Raw genomic sequence first — 12,782 nt, 5'->3', positions numbered from 1 at the left:
CTGTGCCCGTGGACGCGCGTCATCAGGCTGGCGGTCGAGAGCAAACGCGATCTGTCGCAAAGCGACATGCGAACGGCGCCCGTTTATCTTTCTGTCGAGGGGGTTTGAAGGGGGGGGGGGGGGCGAGGAGAGGGACAGGTTTTCGAAGCTCCGGCGTGTCTGAAAACAGCGACGCCGCTCCTTCCATCCGCCGCTGGCTTGTCCGTCGTCAGTGCTTTTGCTCGATTGCGCGTCCCTCGTCGTCGTTTGTTAAAAGGTTGTCAGCGGCGCCCTGTCTTGTATTGGGGCCGGAAAAGAAGCCGCTGGCATAAAGATAATGCATCACGCTCTTCCCCATGTCACTTCGCCCTCTTGTCACTGTCACCTTAAACGAGATTCTTTTAACAAAAGCACGACGCCTTCCTTGCATCATAGGCTACCTGATACGTTATTTTGCGTTGCCCGCGCTTTATTTCCAATTTGTTAAATAGCTGGGATCTCGGCGTGCCGCCTACGCGTGCTTCTTCGTAGTTAAGGTGGCTCCTGCGAAGTGCCGTACTTAATTTCCGACCTTGGTTCTTGCTGTAAGATTCGCCTACCTATAGACCATTGATCACGTAGCTCCATGCGCGTTGTGCCTTAATATCCTGCATGGACTGAATAGTCATTTTCGTCATTGATAGCATCTTGGCCTAAGTCATGACAGTTTTCATTTTTGTTGCGGTACGTCCTCCACCATACAGCCTTCCTGCCAAGCCCTTCCAACCTCATCTCATGAATCTACAAATTATGCGTGCCCCACTGTTCGGAATTATCGGATTAGGTGGTCATCCTTCTGTGCTTGCAAGTAGTCCACGGCAGTTTTGCATAATGCGCAGCTGGCAATGAGTTACGTAAAGGAGCATCAACGCGTTTTTCCGTTTTTTTTTCCTGGTGGGGAGAACGGCGGTCTCGCTGTAGGCAAACTGACTGACATGTATAATACCGATGCCTCCTTTCCCTATTATAAATAAAGTAAAACATTCACTGAGCAGTTAAACAAAGAAATAATGCAATCTTCTATATAGTGCCTGCGCAAAAATCGCCCCTCAAGACAGCTCTGCATTTCCTATTCGTTCTAGACAGAGATATCCGTGACTCCAACGATTGTGAGTAAGAATACGAGTCTACCAAAGGTCATGCGTCGAGTTCAACTTTCTTTTTTTTCACAGAACGTTCATTGTGAGGCTACCAGCGCGTGCGCAAAACTATGCACCCACTATACAGGGTGTTTCAAGAAATGTGTCCAACCTTCTCAAAAAATCAGGAAATTGCGATATTTGCTCCGGGCTTTCAGAATTGCTTTTTCTGTAGCGGCATGAATCTTAAGGTAGTTAAGGACATCGTTTAGGACAGTAATTAATAAAGTTACATTAATTAACTTTTTAATTAACGGAGTTAGGTGATTGTGTCAAATGGGAGAATTGAAGTTCTTCATGCGAGGAACCCATCCGAGCTTTGAGATTTCGAAAAAGCGTCCTCTAGTAATTGTTGTGGCGTAATGAAATTCAACGAAATGCAACGGCTTTCAACAGCGAAAGCCATCGAATTCGGTTGAATTTCATTACTTCGCAATTATTACTAGAGGCCGCTTTTTCGAAATCTCAATGCTGGGATGCCTTTCTGCCACGAAGAACTTCAATTACCCAATTTGACACAGTCACTTAAATCCACTAATTAAAAAGTTAATTAATTTAACTTTCTTAATTAGTGTCTCAAGTGATGTCTCTAACCATCTTAAGATGCCTAGCACTACAGAAAAAGTCATTCACTCATTTTGGACGTCTCAGAAGAATATGGCAGTTGCGTTCGTCCATGTTTCTGTTTAGGTTTCGCCGTTGAATTTGGTCGAATTTCATTACTTCGTAATTATTACTAGATGCCACTTTTTCGAAATCTTAAAGTTGGGTTGGGTTTCTAGCACGAAGAACTTCAATTCTCCTATTTGACACAACCACCTAACTCCACTAATTAAAATGTTAATTAATTTAAATTTCTTAATTACAGTCCCAAATAATGCCTTTAACCATCTTAAAATCCCTGCCACTGCAGAAAAGCCAATTCTGAAGGCAGCAATTAAATATCGCATTTTCCTGATTTTTTGAGAAGGTTGGACACATTTCTTGAAACACCCTGTATGTGTACTTATGTCAAAGAATCGCCGTGCATCGCAGCAGTTGGCATTGGGTCGTGCTCCCTGGATTATCGAGCCTTGACACTGTGCGTTACACATCTGTGCAGCTTTTCTTTTCTTTGTTTTGCTTACAAGAACGATCTAGCAGTCGACCACAGCTCCCGAGTCATCTCTTAGACCACGCCCAGTTCATATGGAACGCGTTAAAAATTACCGTAAAGTGTACGCTGTAAAGAATGACCTCAGTGGGTAAGATATCTGTCATAATTATGGATCATTCAGTAACAGAAGCAAGCAAAAGTAATGTTTATTGCGTCAGCTTGGTATCAGCGGGCGTGCAACTTCACCCCTCATCGCGTTAACATGGATGGGGCTGACAAGTGAGAGATAGTGACAGACAGTTGTAATCGCGCTGTCAGTTTCGGAACACTAGTATTGTTATAGATGCCCTGCCACGCGACCAGTGATGGCTGAGGTCGCTCGGAGACTTTTACAGTTTTGCGACCGACCTGCGAAGACCACAAGCGGGCGGCCCACTGAAGCAGAAAGGGTTGTTGCGTATGGCTGTACATCATTTCTTTTTGCATACAGTAGTCAATCTACGTTACCTATGATCTGTTAAAAATGACTTCCAAGCTCCTCCCATGTCTACGTGCGCCGCTCTTTTAAAATAAAAAAACAACAACAAAAGAAACGAGAGTTCGCTGAAGCGGCTTTCTCCACACTTATTGTGTCAGTGCGGAGAAGACAACTTCGGAGGTTTCCCCTCTTTGACGCTGAGCCCATAAGTACAGTCCGTTACACAAGTGACGTATTGCAAACTGGGTGTATTATGCTTTCGTATATTGTCTGGAACGTTTTGATAGTGACAACAAGTGTTCCTATAAACGAATGAATAGTGCATACTTAACAAGCCAAGTGTGCATCAACGTAAACTAAACCCGAGATCTCTCCAAATTTGCACGATGCAAAGATGGATAGGACTCAGGCAATAAGAGTAAATACATCAGGTATTCCAGATGCATAGGCTACAAGCGTCTGCCTGTAGTTCGGTGCTCGCGTCGCAAGGTTAAAGATCCCGGCCGCTGCATCGCCTTGCATAGAGAGAGTCACCTAGGACAAATGGCGCTGTGGCGGCAGTGCTTGAAATGATAATGTGCAAATACAAAATTGGCAAGGTTATCAACACTTTGAACTGCATGTTTCTGTGATGAATTGGGGTAATTAATGCGGAAGTCCTCTCCCGCTTTGCCAGTTTGTAGCGTTTTCAGTTATAAGTCCGAGCTCGCAACCTTTTTGTTCGTAATTAATTTAACAAGAGCACGGGTAATAGCAATATCGTCTCGCAACTGTGTGAAACGGTAATATCATCTTGAGACATCGCGCAAAACAAGAGAAGTAGCGTAGAAGAGAGTTGCAATTTTTCGACTTCCAGATATTTTCTTTATGCGACTGTAGACGCCATACTTGCAGTAAAGGTCATGCAAGGAAACACGGTGAAATCGAAAGTTATACGACATGTAGTTTCGTTGGGAGGTAAAGATAAGGTCAAAGGAAAGATAGCGATGCCGATTAAAGAGGGGCGGATGATAAGTATCAGGCCTTACAGTTTCCATGCGAATGAAACAAACACGACGACATGAGCGCTCGCGTAGTCATCTTTCTGTTTCTTTCTTCCCATGCTCTGTGTTCGTGTTTTTAGCGGCGATTAAGTCTCATAACGAAATATATCCTTTTATTTTTAAGTAATAAGCGTTCTAGTGCATATTTCGTCGTCATTATAGAGGTTTATACGGTGGTTATTGTGACTTACTTTACACCGATGAAGATTTGTTTTTATACTCTTGTCAAAAAGTTTTTCTTTCTTTTTTTGTGCTGAATACTTCGCATTAAGCATTTCGTTCTAAATTCCCCGACGCTCGTCCGCAGGATCGTGCGTCTGCTTGTCTCCGGCGGCAGCCCCAGCGGCGGAGGCGCGGCGCTGAAGCCGGCATGCCCGTGATCAGCCCGGGCCCCGACGAGGCGGCTGCGCAGGCCCTGGCGCCACCCAAGCTGTGTGCGGGCTGCGGCGCGCCCATCGCCGACCGCTTCTACCTGCTGGCCGTCGAGCGACAGTGGCACACCCGCTGCCTGCGCTGCTGCCACTGCAAGCAACAGCTCGACTCCGAGCTCACTTGCTTCGCCAGAGACGGGAACATCTACTGCAAGGAGGACTACTACAGGTCCGTACTCAGCTGTGACAGCATCTTGACGCTTGCAGTTCCATGCGTTAGCATGGTTTTGCAGTCATAGCGTAAATATTGCGCCCTCACCCATTATTGCGAGTGGCGTAAGCAACTTGATATGGCCAGATAAGAGGGTGATCATAAACCCTACGAAGTACTGGGTTTCTTTGACATTGTCCTTTTTCCTCACATTCTTCTTCTCCTTCTATTACGTTGTTTCCCTTGACGCCTTCATGTGTTCATAAAATATTACATGCGCTTTTCGCAGTTTGGGCACACTGCGTGAGGTGGTTCACTTTTTTTTTTTTTTGCAAAACGTGCTCAGTAATAGTAAGGAAAGAACTGAGTGCAGCAAATGGCAGCTCGTTTACGAAGATTGGGAAGATTGGTTGCCCGAAACTGTCTTCAATACATCTTTGGATCTACGCGAATGTCTGCATATACTTTCAACACTCCAACGAACTGCAGCTTTGGATTGGAGCCCGTAGTACCAAAAGTTGAAAGGTCTTAACACGCACTGGTTACCAACATTGCGCTGGCAGCTTTCTGTATTCTGATACGGGAAAACGCACGGGCTTGTGTCGGAGAGGGAGAGAGAAAGAGATTCATTATGAGAGATAAGCCAACACGGACTTCGTTGTTCTAGCCGGCTACGCAGCCTAAAAGTAAGAGGGTGGGACGGGGCTGGGCGGAGGAGGGTAATGAATGTAAAGGAATAAAGCGAGGTTGACTACGGTTCTGTGAAAAGAAACCGCATAAATAAAGAAAATTGAATTAAGCAACAGCACTTTACTATCGTGCATATATAGTTCACTCTATTAAAAAAAAAAGCTTGAAGTGCCATTTATTGGTTTTCAGGGCACTACATAGTGAAAGAAACAAATGTTTAAGGCATTATATACGATTCGTCCGCTGTCGGTGTCACAGTACACGTATTAATGAGGTTATGAAAAGGATAGCTACAAGCAGTCACCCCACGTTAAACATGGTGTTAAAGAAACGCAATGGATCGAGCTATGCAGTTAAAGACCCCCATTAATTAGTTGTAGAAAAGTGCTGGGGCGTTAACAAATGTTCAAATTAAATTTAACAAAATAAAAGAAAATAGACGGAAACTTCGCTTTTCAGACTGAAGAGAAGCGTTTTAGCTACAGGTGGCTGTAGCTAGTAGCTGTCGGCAATTATAGCGGCCGAAAGCGATAGAGAGCGTGCAAGCGTGAGTGAGTGAGTGAGTGAGTGAGTGAGTGAGTGAGTGAGTGAGTGAGTGAGTGAGTGAGTGAGTGAGTGAGTGAGTGAGTGAGTGAGTGAGTGAGTGAGTGAGTGAGTGAGTGAGTGAGTGAGTGAGTGAGTGAGTGAGTGAGTGAGTGAGTGAGTGAGTGAGTGAGTGAGTGAGTGAGTGAGTGAGTGAGTGAGTGAGTGAACGAACGAGCGAGCTAGCGAGCGAGCGAGAAGTCAGAAGGAAAAGGGAGGAAGGTTAACCCGGCAGGCTGAGCCCTGTTGGCTACCCTGCATTGATGAAGGGGAAACGCGAAGTATGAGAAGGAGGGAAGTGCGCGTACTTCGTACTAACACGCGCCCACAAAGAAGCATTCGGCGTCCTGTCCATCAGAAGCGTTCCTGTAGGTAGCGCATCTCAAGAAGCGCAGCATCGCTTCTGTGAGCATTGCACATCGCAGACGCACGAGTCCATGGTCCTAAAATCGTCTCTTCTCTTCAGGGCCTATCGTCCAAATGGCTTAGTGCTGCCCGAAGGGCTAGCCGCTCATCATCGCATGCAAGACAATCATGCAGGAATTGCTTCATAGTTTCTTTTACGTCACAGGTGTTGGAGCAGCGCTATCCGCTGTCTTAATTAAGAATGAGGAGGCGTCTGTAAGTGACGTAAGAGACAGGGGCCCATCACAACGCAATCAAATAAGATCAACGGCGACAACGAAGTTTGATCGGGGCGCAGCATGCTGCGCAATATTTCTACATATTTTCATTTCCGCACACTTCCACGCGTATTAGACCCGCAGACGCGCCACTCGACGCACCTTGACTGGCACGCACAAGAGAGCGGTCATCGAACGGAAGCAAAGAATGAGCGCGATATGTGTTGCAATAATTTCTTCCACGGTTTTTTTCTCGATTGTTTTATAAATGAGACCCCAAGCGTCAGGAATGTTTCGAGTGATGTACTGATTGTGCGACGCAGGGCAACTAAATATTTACCTAAGCTCATTTACCGCATTTCACAAATACCATACGAAAATCCACATGTACAGTGTCCATTAATACCGCGTTTGATGCTATGCATTAGTAATCGTTGCGTTAAGCATTGCCCTACCTGCGTGGATCTTCGCTAGAATTGCATGGCATCACATAACACAGGATTTTAAAGCACTAGGAGGGAGAACTACACTGACCTCAAGATATTTCTCCTTCTATTGCTCTATAAAATCAAGTCCAACTCATTTCACTATTCCTGACTGCAACATCTGCGATGGGAGCAACCACGCCAAAGAGAACTATAGCGTCCCGCTATAAATTAGCGTGACTGCGATAAACACCCAGTGTTATGACGCAAAATTAAGATAGCGATTACTAAAGCATGTGTTGAGCTGCTTATATATCGTTAAAGAGCTCGTTTCGCAGAAATTCCGGTGTCCGCGTCGCTCGTTGTGAGCAAAAAATCAGTGTTGTCCATGAGCGAAAATTCGAGATAAGTGCAAATAAATAAGTAATAAAAATCTTCGGTCGGAGTGGGAATTGAACCCAGGCCCTCAGTTTCGCAAGCAGGTGTTCTACCACAAGCACAACTGTTTCGGAGAAAAACCCTATACGAATGTCATTTAGTGCGAGGAGTCTACTGAACGCATGTGTGAGAGAAGCGTAGAATCGAACCAAGCGTCAGAACATGTGAATTGAGCAACGAGTGGGTGGTTTTAAATACCCAACCATTACAAAGTGCTCAAGCATACTTAATCATCATCATCATCAGCAGCAGCAACGGCATCAGTAAAGCGCACAGCTGCGTAGGTGCGCGTGTTGCCTTACGAACGCGTAGTGGTTACCCCTCCAATTCGCAAAAGGAAGAATTTTGGCGTAGTGGGCCCTTTGCAACTGTACTTGCAGTAGGTATCCTAGGATAGTTTGAAAAGGCCAATGTTACGCGCACAGACGTTCTTTTCCTTGCAGCACGGTTGAGGTTTCCACCGGGAAGCGAAGCTAGGCTAGCGATTGAAAAGGCGATGCGCACGGGGCCCCATTGCGCTATCGCGTTCTACTCGTGAAGGTGAAGTTCAAGCGTCCTCCAATTTGACTCACACAGGAAGCTGTACATCCGAATCACTTTCCTGGATATTGAAACTCGCCCAACATAACACTTTGATGAATTAAACTCTGCACGACATTCTCGTTAGCAGTTTCGAGTTTCAAGTGCTGAGAACGATCATTCAAAATTTGTCATCACGTAACGACCGCTGTGTTACACTCACGCCGACGATGCATATGGAGATAGGCACACTTCGAAACCTGAATGAAAGAAGAAAAAAAGAAGAAAGTAACGATAAATGAAGCTAAAGAAATAAATGCGCCCTCGCGGCGCGGCGGCGGATTGTTAGCACGAAAACACGCCAAATGATCCGGCTGCGAGCAGCTGCGAATGTGTGCCATCGGGGTCGTACAATTCGCACAGCCGCGTTTTCCGTCGAGCACGGGGAATGCCTGACGCAGATGCTTGGCCGCGCAGCCCTGGGGAAGCACTGGGATGTGAAAGCACCCTGCACCACTGAAAACATCTTTCATTACTTGTCAGTAATATATATATATATATAGTAAATCCCTCACTAATGAAGCTCCTGACGAATGGAAAACTGCTAACAATGTTTTGGCTCGTAAAAGTGGGTCTCAAGAAAGGGTAATCAATTACAGGCCCATATTTTTAGGCATAGTGTCGGTTTTGAAATCACGTAATTTACGCAAGAATATTCCGGCTTTCATCATGAATTACAAACTCGCCCAACAATCAATCCTTCTAAAATATTCCGACACCTTGAAAGCAATTAGCTTCCTGTTAAACACCAACACGGGTTGCGATAAACACGGCCGTCGCGTAAGCGAATTACTACAGTTCACTCACAGTCTATTTTGCTTATATGATAAAGGAGTTTAACACTAACTGCATTCTATTTCATTCTTCGGAAGGCGTGATGAGAACTCCCATCTTATTGTTTTGCACTAACTGTCTTTCTTTGGTCTGCTTACTACTATTATTTATGGCGATATAGTCATATAATAGGTCGTTAAAAAAAGTTGTGAACGCTGATTAATATACTCATATTGTACCTTCTTTAGGTGCTTCAAAATGATCTGTTATGGGAACATTTTTAATGTCAATTTGCGTCAATGACACTGACAAAAACATGACTTCTAAAATCAGCCTTTACGCGGGCGACTGCCTACATAGAGAAGCTCAACTCACACGGGGCAGCTCTACAAACAGTTTTTAATTTCATACGCTCGTGGTATCAAAAATGGCTTGTGTCGCCAAGAACGCCAAACTGTACCTACATTCATTTTCCACGCAATCGGAAAGCGATAAGCTCCATCTACTATATAAATAACGATGCATATTTCGGACGTAAGCCAGGCGGGATATTTAGACGTAACATTTTCTTCTGACCTCGTATGAAATGCCCAAATAGAGGCCATAATTTAAAAAGCCGCGTGCGCCTTGAATTTCTTGAAATTCTCAATCGTTCCCCTTAACAAGTAAAGGATCTTCTTTACGAAACTAACATTCGACCGGTACTGGAGCACGTATACATAATTTGCGATCGGCTTGTGCAGACATTTGAAAAATGTCTCGGAGCAATACAGGGCCGCGCAGCCCGATTTACGACTAATAAACGCAGCCTCCCAAGCAGCGTGGCTGAGATAAAGAAGCTCGACTGGCCCGACGTGTCTGCACGAGGTTCTTTTGATCGACTTGACCTTTTTTGCGAGCCCTGCTCCTAAAGCGCAGTGCGATCAACGGAGATCATTATCTTCACACAAGGACGCTTCACTACGCCACGAACACCCGCTAGCTTCATGAACCTCTGCCTGTTATATTTTTTCCGTTCCCAGTAAATCTTTGGAATGTATACCCTTCAAAGTCGTGTACAAGCTGCGCTTCACTGCGGGCCCGCGTAGAGACAAAAACATGTTATGCGGCAACTTTTCACGAGAACAAACTTTCAGCCAATCCTGATGTTGGATATAATATCATTAGTGAAAGCCGTCGGCCAGTCGCAAAAATCGCTAACGAACGACAAGATTTGCGAATTCAGCCGCAGATATTTATGACGTTCTGAGCTTTCATCTGGAGTTACTAACGCATATAGAATGTCTTTGTATCTTTATCTGTAGCGTTTTATGTACATTCGCTACGATATTTAACAAATCATCCCATTTAGTTTTTTTTTATTATTATTCGTATATTGCCTTTTTTTTGTTCGCAGTGTTCGGCAGTACTCAGACAATTTACTATGTTCCACGAACATTGTGCTTGGACTTGTAGCGTTGTTATGCAAATCACTGTCTTAAGCAGACCGAATGTTTTTCTCTTGCTATCGTAAACAGCCTGCTATAATGCCGATGGACAAAATGTGGATGACGAACAAAAAAAAAAATCAAACGTGTTGATACTTGCGGTTCGATGCATACATATGCTTGTTCAGGACTGTGAATTCCCTCCTTTTTTAACGAAGGTAATGCAACCACTCGTTGTGTTGTCGCGTAGGAACACAGTATCAATCCACCGTATGTTTCGAATATCATCAAGTTTTATCTCTTGATAGCCTCAGGTTGGAAATAATGTACACCGAAGTGATCTTCTCTCAACGCTGTCATAAGATATACATTCGTCTCAGCAGCCGCCGATGTGCTACAGTGGTTACAGTGCTCGGCTGCTGACCCGAAGGCCGCCGGTTTAAATAATCCTGTCCGCGGCAGTCACATTTCGATGGAGGCGAAATGCAAGAGGCCCATGTGCTTAGATTTAGGTGCACGTTAAAGAACCCCAGGTGGTCGAAATTTCCGGAGCCCTCCACTATACGGCGTGCATCATCATCATATCCTGGTCTTGGCACATAAAACCTCAGAAATTATTAATGTTATTACTATTATTAATCTCAGCACGCTGTGTTCTTTTCGCGACTCGTGCTCTGCGTGCGCTCAACAACAAGCGAGTTGCTTCATGTCAACGCAAGTACATTGCAGTAGCAAAGCTCTACGTTCTTTTGTTGCTTTCTTTCTTTTTTCTCAGACGGAGAGGAAAAGGGGAGAGGGGCGCTAGACTTTGGCACGTCAATTTTCCTTTGTGGATGGACAGCTGCTGCGCCATGTACCTTTGCGTCATGGTTATACTGCTATTAAGGCAGTTGCTTTTATAAGCAATAAAGCGGGTTTTCTTTATTATAGATAGATAAGAGTTTGTACACTGGAATTTACACATGATTACTTACGACGATTACAGCACTGTAATGCACTGACTATCATACCGCTTTGGCATTAAGGCTCATTCCCACCTAACGTCGGTGGCGCAACCAAGTTAGTCGCAAAGCGACTGGGCGCAAATGGCCGCCTTGGCCGAAAATCGACTGCTTTGGTTCAGTCGCTCGCTGCTCGATGTTTCAGTAGCGCAAGCCTCTGAACCAATAAGATGCCCAATCACAGGGCGTCAGCTTATTTTGCGGGGCGATGGCAATGCGAGCAGACGTGAATTCAGCGCGACGGCGGGTATATATGTTACACCAGCAGGTGTGAACATCTGTCGCCTTGAGTCGCTTTTTGATTGCCAGTCACAAATGGTCGCATGACCGGGGGTAGTCGTAGGTGTGGATGAGCCTTTACAGACAGACGCCTTGGCTCGCTTGCAAATTATGCGTACCCACACGAGTGCGTTTTTATTCACTGGTAGCCATACTCAGCGTTCACGTCACATTATCCAACGAGATGTCATGTCCATCAAACTCACAGTACACTATCAATAAAGAGAGTTGATAGCCGTTGAATATATATATAAACAAGGATCCCGACTTTACTATTTTTTAGGAGCCGTGCCCTGATAAGGGCATATATACCTTTATCAGGGTACACCTATAGCTTGCAAGAATGGTCGCATGCTTCTACAGATGTCACGGAACCATAAAAAAATTGCGTGGAAAATTTCACGGTATTAATATCCCCACACGGGCCTGTTTCCGAACACTGGACTACAGAGAAGGTATATATATATATATATATATATATATATATATATATATATATATATATATATATATATATATATATATATATATATATGCATGCTGCGTTTGAGGACGCCTCCATTCATGACTATACAGCCAGCTGCGGGTGACACCACTTGCGCCTTAAGCCTTGTTTTTTTTTTTTTTTTTCTTTCTTGAGCAGCGCTTTCGCCGGGCAAATACGCGCGCACAGGTATATTCGATCCGACAGAAGGAAAAAAAAAACCGCGGCGTTTTCTCGATTTTACTTCCGCCGATCATGCGGACACATGGCGTGTGCGCAGTTGTGCGCTTTGCCTCCACGCTCGCCGAGCGACGCTAGCGCCAAGGCTGCTTTTGTGCCGAAGAAGAAAGCACGCTGCCGATTAAACGGCGAACTACGTGCAGAAAAGCTCTCGCGCTGTTGGCACGGTCGAGAGATCGAGGGGCGTGTAGGAGCAGAAGAAACGGTAAAAAGTGTGGAAATGTGTGGGCGCAGATTTGAAATTGATTACCTAAAGTCTTCATGGAAGAGCGAAAAGAACGAGAGGGATACTAGAGGAAAAGAAATGAGCTTTGCGAATAGCCATTTCTAGTAATAGGCCAAGTGTTACCATTTCACTATTATCGCGGAAAATGAACGATCACCTTGCGTTTGCATTCGTACAAAACAAAAGCCTTTTATATGGACTTCTCCGAAAGTACGTACGACTCGTTTTGAGCGCTTCTCGTTCCGCGTATTCCCGACGGGCACGCAGCCAAACGTGCCCGAACGAGCTCCCACCCACTGCCCACGTTGAGGGCTATCGCTCATATACTCAGAAACGAGGCATCTGAGAAAATCACGCCTTTCTGGCTGTAAGTCCAAGGCCGTCCTCTGTGGCCAGAAACTTTTATGCAAAATGACATACTGTAGCCATTTCAATGACAGTGCTCATTAATGTACCCAGCCATGAGTACGCTGGACCTGCAGTGCATGAGAGACAAGGGCGCAAAACAAAACTTTTGTTTTTCAAAACAGATTTCAGTCGCGCTTGGGCAGGGCATGGTGTATCATCTAAAGCAGGGGTTACTTTCGTATACCCTTTCGTAAATGTAGCGCGAAGCACTCGCGTTTTCGAACAAAAAGCGCGTCAAGTACGTGCGTAT

General features: G+C 45.1%; 1 protein-coding gene across 1 annotated transcript in view; it reads left to right on the top strand.

The window, feature by feature from the left end:
- LOC119398525 (LIM/homeobox protein Lhx9) overlaps window positions 1-12,782 on the top strand; it is a 60,533-nt gene that overhangs the window by 30,523 nt on the left and 17,228 nt on the right. Inside the window, exon 2 of the mRNA XM_037665369.2 lies at window positions 4,082-4,374. Coding sequence (XP_037521297.1) covers window positions 4,145-4,374 — 230 coding nt within the window. The 5' untranslated portion in view covers window positions 4,082-4,144. The remainder of the gene's footprint in view (window positions 1-4,081; window positions 4,375-12,782) is intronic.

This window comes from Rhipicephalus sanguineus, chromosome 1, assembly GCF_013339695.2.
Source record: "Rhipicephalus sanguineus isolate Rsan-2018 chromosome 1, BIME_Rsan_1.4, whole genome shotgun sequence".
Classification (NCBI taxonomy): Eukaryota; Metazoa; Arthropoda; class Arachnida; order Ixodida; family Ixodidae; genus Rhipicephalus; species Rhipicephalus sanguineus.
The sequence above is the reverse complement of the archived record's forward strand: the minus strand, read 5'-3'. Positions and strand labels throughout refer to the sequence as shown.